The following is a 5109-nucleotide window of genomic DNA, read 5'->3' as shown; positions in this document are numbered from 1 at the left end:
AAGTGATGCATGGAAGGGAGATCAGCACACCCTTGGCTTCCAAGAAGATTGACTTCCTGGGGAAGAAAAGATAAACGTAGACAAAATGATTTTCTCTGACTCTCTGTTTCTCTGTGAATCAAAGGGTACTCGTCCTCCTCTTGGCCCCGGTACCAACTTCCTGGATCTCATCCTTCAATCCTGCCACAGGTGCTGTGGGCCCCAGGCCTGGCGGGTCCCAGGTCTGGCTGTGATCCAGGCTCACAGCTAGAAATAGGACCCAAGATTTAGAATAGAATGTTACATTAATGTAGTAGGGCTCCTGTACCGAACATATGTAAACATTCAGCTTATTACATAACACGTGTGGCGCAATGCCACTATTGTACTCTGATATATGTGGAGCCCATGCGGTCCCCCACAATAGAAGTGTGCTCTCTGCAATAAAGGCGATGCCTGCCATTTCATTCTCATGTCAGCCCCTCATGCATTCTTCCAACTGGGGGTCTCACCACCGAAACTTTCCCTTCTCGGTCAGCTCGGTGCTGGCATGTGCCATCTCAGTTAATCCTCCTGCCCCTCTTTTCTTTGTCAGATTTTAGGACAATTCTGGAACCAGCTCTCCCACCTGGCCAGGTGAGACCATGAGGCTCCACCACCAAATGCCTGGGCTTTGATATTTTGCTAAGGATAGGGACAACAAGAGAGCATCTGAAGGTCTTTAGAGAGACTTGGAGACGGCTAGAAAATGGGGATGGACAAAACTCGCTTCAGTTTGTACCCAGAAGAAAAGACATTGCGAAGGAGCAGATTCAATAACTGCTTGTGTTTATTGGCAATCATTATGGGGTAGTAGGGGAGGTGGTGCTACAAACTATGCTGATTAAATCTTGATTTAGCTCACACTGCAAGGAGTGGGAGCAGGACTCCCTTCTTTCATTTCCAATTTGGGGTTTCCCCTTCTGTCATTCTCCTAACCCCACTGCGACCCAGGGTTTTGAGGATTGGGGAAGTCAGCTGGCATGTTCCAAGAAGAGCCAGGAGGATAGAGAACTCGGAGAGGAAACTGATTATTAATGCCTGGATGTAGATGGATATTCCCCCAGCTGGAATCTGGATACCGATTAACATTCCCCCAGCTAGAACTTGGGTATTGATTATTGATACCCCAGATTCCCACAGGGTGTGGCATAGGCCTTGTTCCCCATCCAGTTCCAGGACCTCCACCTCCCCAGGACACGCTGGGACTCAAGGTCCCCCAGGGGTGACCTGGCAGAAGTGGCTGTTGAATCTTCTTGATGAGAGACCAATGTGGGTTTTGGGCAATGATTTCTCCTTGGGCTCTCTGCACGTTGGAACGGGGTAGCTGCCTAGACTCAGCATCCTGGTGGAGGAGTGAAGCCTCAGGCGAGGGGCCTGCAGAATGTGCAGAGGACCCACCTCCCAGGGGGAGGGCAACAACACTAGAAGGCAAAGACAGTTCTTCGGGCGGCTCTTCTTCCATCTGATCCTCCATTGCAGCAGCCACCATCTGCCAAGGATCTTCAGAGGGCCAGGAATCCATGGAGGGCAGCCCCCAAGAAGGGGGCCATCTCTGAACCCCAGAACCTCCTGCTGGTTGAGAGCCGTCTGATGGAGAAGCATTGGGCTTCAGAAGAATCCTTGCTAAATCATTAGCCCTAGAGTCTGGTTTGGACTGAGGATGTTTGGAGTTGGAGAGGCCAGTCAAGGAAGGTTGTCGAAGAAGAGGCAAGTTGGTCCTCAAGTCTTGGGGAATTTTCTTTTCCACTGCACCGATGCTCCGGGCAAAGAGGCCTTAGGGAAAGGGAAGAGAAGGATACTCCAGGCAAAGAGGGCTTAAGGAAAGCCCTCCTTCACTGATTTCCTGATTCCCTTTGCTTTGAGTCCTTTTACTTCTCCAAAACCCACTCTTTCTTCCCCTAGGAACCTAAGGGTGCACTGTTCTGCTTTTACCCCTTCCCTTAATTCCAGTTCCCCAGGACCCCCAGTTCCCTCCTGCCCAAGGGCCAGCACAGCCTCTATACCTGAAAGATGAAGGCAGACCAGGAGCAAGCCCAGAGGAGCCCAGCTCCCCACCACACAGCCCTCCATCTTACTCAGCTCTAGCATCTCCCTTGGCCTCAAGACAGCCAGCCTTTTATCCTGTTAGTGGGGCGGGGACAGCAGAAACAGGCTGGGTCAGTGGTTGTGGAGACAATAAATCTCTACATTCCATCCTCATTCCTGATGTGGTCTGTGGCAACAGGTGTCATTTGAATATCCCAGGGAAGCTGAGTGTTCCCGCCCTGGCTCCTTTCCTCAAGCTCCCCACCCCTTCCTGACCCAGGTGCCCTGGCTCAGAGCTCATCACTAGTTGCCAGCCCTATTCTTACCCGGCTCGCTGCACCAAGCACATGCGACCTTTACCCTTCGTTTCCCAATCTCTTCATTGCCTTCTCACAATACACTTGGATCTCTTTTTCTCTCTGGGATCCAGATCATTCTCTCCCAGCAACCCTTTCTCATGCATCCATATAGCTCCTTTGTCTTGACTCCAACCCGCAGAAGGTTTTGGGGTACAGAAGTGGCTCCCATTTGAGGGGTTGTCTTAGATGAGACCTGTATTTATAGAAACAGACTTTGTCACCATCCTTAAGAGATGGTGGTGTAGTGACTTCCCATTGCTGCTGTACCAAATAACCGCAAACTTAGTGACTTACAAGAACACAAATGTATTATCTTACAATTCTGAAGATTGGAATTCTGGCATAGGTCTCACCATGTTTAAATCAAGGTGTCAGCAGGGTTAGGTTCCTTTCTGGAGGCTCTAGGAGAGAATCCATTTGCTCACGTTTTCCAGTTCCTAGAAGCCACGTGAGATCCTTCGCTCATGGTCTTTTTCTCCATGTTCAAAGACAGAAGCAGCAGGATCTTCTCACATTGCATCACTCTCATCTCCTCTTCCTCTTCCTCTTCCACTTTTAAAGACCCTTATGATTACATTGGATCCACCCAAATAATCCAGGATAATCTGTTTATTTTAAGGTCAGTTGACTAACAATCTTAATTCCAGCTGCGACCTTAATTTCCCTTTGCTAGGTTACCTAATATATTTACAGTTTCCAGGGATTAGGATGTGAACAACGTTGGGGGCGGGGCATCATTCTTCCTACCACAGATGGTCTGATCCGTCCACGGAATATAAGAAATACAGAGAGAGAGAGAGCGAGAGAGAGAGTGAGAGAGAGAGCGAGAGAGAGAGACAGAGAGAGAGACAGAGACAGAGAGAGACAGAGAGAGAGACAGAGAGAGACAGAGAGAGACAGAGAGAGAGACAGAGAGAGACAGGGAGAGACAGAGAGACAGAGAGAGAGAGAGAGAAGTGCAAGCCAGCAGTTGTTTTTAACTAATAGTAGAGGGCATTTGAATGCTGTTGTCAAATGACCGTGAGTTGATCATTGTTAAGACTAGGTGACGGGAGCATAAGTATTCATTAACTATTTGTCCACTCTTAAGTACACTTGAAATTTTTACAACAAAAAGTGTTTAAATGCCTTCGTTCTCTGATGCCTCCAGGACACACCCAGACTAGGCTTCCCTGGTTTCATGAAGTCTAAATAGCAGCTGTTAAATTTTACGATTCTGTCCTCATCCCAGCTCCTGCTGGCTAGCTACTGGAAGAATGAAGAGCTCCTCTCCAGAACTGACCAGTGGGTAGAGGGCAACAGCCTTTTGGGGCGATATCCACCAGTTTTGCAAAACCTTTTGACCTGGACCACACCAGAGACTAGAGAAATCCCCACTTCAGAGGCTGTACCCCTCCTGCAGCCTCCGAAGGCCTTGATTCCTGTCATTGGCTGCAGTCCAGGGGCCAGATGCCAGACTAAGGGTGACAGAACAGTGATGACAGAAACAAGACCGTTCTAGAGCCTTCCTCCAACTTCAGTCAACCATGCAGATTGGGTCAGCTGTCCCAGATCATTTCTGAGCAATGTAACGCATTTATGCTAGTTCGGGACTTGGAATTTCAACAGTAGTCCTAAATTTGGGACCAGCTGACACTCTCCCAATAGGAGGAAATGGTTTCAATTTTAGGATAGGGTGAATTCTTTTGCAGCCAAGCAGAGGTTCTAAGAGGTGGCCTGTGCTTTGAGGTGAGGCCCTTCCTGTAGCAATAAGCATGCCCACTTTCCCCTCCTTGGGATGTAAGAATTTCCTGGACCTCAGTGTCTCCCTGGCCTGTCTCCAGGATGTAGTCATATGGTCCTAACCACCCTCTTCACTTTCTCTCTTTTTCTCCCATAGAGGCCACCTCCCCTTCTGCACTCTAGTTCTCTATTCTCTCACCTCCCACAGCTCTCACTCTAGAACTGCAGCAGAGGCAGCAGAATGCAGAGGAGGAAGAGACACTATTGGCTCTGTTCTTCCATTGCCTGGGACATTTTTATGTAGGCCGGTGAGTCACAATGCTTGGCTCTCATCCTTGCTATCTTTTACTTTCTCCACCTCCAGTTCCCAGAACAATCCCCGCCTGAGCTCCTACTTGGTCACCAGGAATCAGGTCCAGGTGTCCCAGAAACCCAGGAAATCAAAACTCAGGACTCCCAGAGAGGATGGCATCTAGAAGGTGAGGAGAAAGAGTTTGGGTGGGGAGGGAGAGAAAATAATTAGGACTCTATAGGGAATAGGGAGGATCCAGGTGAATGGGGAGGGGAGAGAGAATGCATTTCCTGGAACAATGAGAGAGAGGAGTGGGAGAAGGGATCTGGGAGATTAGGCTACCTCTACTTTCAGTTCAACAAATATTTATTTCTTCCTTTCAATTTTAGTTTTCTTTCTTTGTGGGAGGAGCTGTAAGGTATAGGAAAAATACTGGGCCAACTAACTTATGAATGAAAATGGGGGACATGGGACCTCTAGAGGCATAGGGGAGCACCACCCAGGTCCTAAGAGGAGACTTAGGACTCTAAGAAGGCAAAAAGTCAACCACTAGTTCACACAGTTTATTGAGATGTCTGCTCCAGTTTCCTCGGATGCCCTGGCATCTCCCTCACACAGAGAAGCATCTGAGCATTGAGGGAAGTGGCATCCAGGAAGGGGGACAGAGATGGAGACCTTGAGAAGCAAGGA

At 48.8% G+C, this 5109-nt stretch overlaps 2 protein-coding genes across 2 annotated transcripts in view; both read right to left on the bottom strand.

Moving 5' to 3' along the window:
- Nucleotides 1–840: 840 nt before the first annotated feature.
- CUNH6orf15 (chromosome unknown C6orf15 homolog) lies at nucleotides 841–2091 on the bottom strand. Its single transcript, XM_011383918.2, has 2 exons — nucleotides 2025–2091; nucleotides 841–1794 (listed from the first exon to the last, which is right to left on the bottom strand). Exons 1-2 carry the CDS (start codon nucleotides 2089–2091, stop codon nucleotides 953–955), a joined length of 909 nt encoding a protein of 302 aa, XP_011382220.1. The 3' UTR covers nucleotides 841–952.
- Nucleotides 2092–2631: 540 nt separating this feature from the next.
- The window catches only part of CDSN (corneodesmosin), a 6647-nt gene continuing 4169 nt past the window's right edge, over nucleotides 2632–5109 (bottom strand). The window contains exon 3 of the mRNA XM_011384014.2: nucleotides 2632–2694. Within this exon, the coding sequence (XP_011382316.1) occupies nucleotides 2632–2694 (63 nt within the window). The remainder of the gene's footprint in view (nucleotides 2695–5109) is intronic.

Source organism: Pteropus vampyrus, unplaced genomic scaffold, assembly GCF_000151845.1.
Source record: "Pteropus vampyrus isolate Shadow unplaced genomic scaffold, Pvam_2.0 Scaffold553, whole genome shotgun sequence".
Taxonomy (NCBI): domain Eukaryota; kingdom Metazoa; phylum Chordata; class Mammalia; order Chiroptera; family Pteropodidae; genus Pteropus; species Pteropus vampyrus.
Note: the sequence above shows the minus strand (reverse complement) of the source record. Positions and strands in the feature narration are given on the sequence as shown.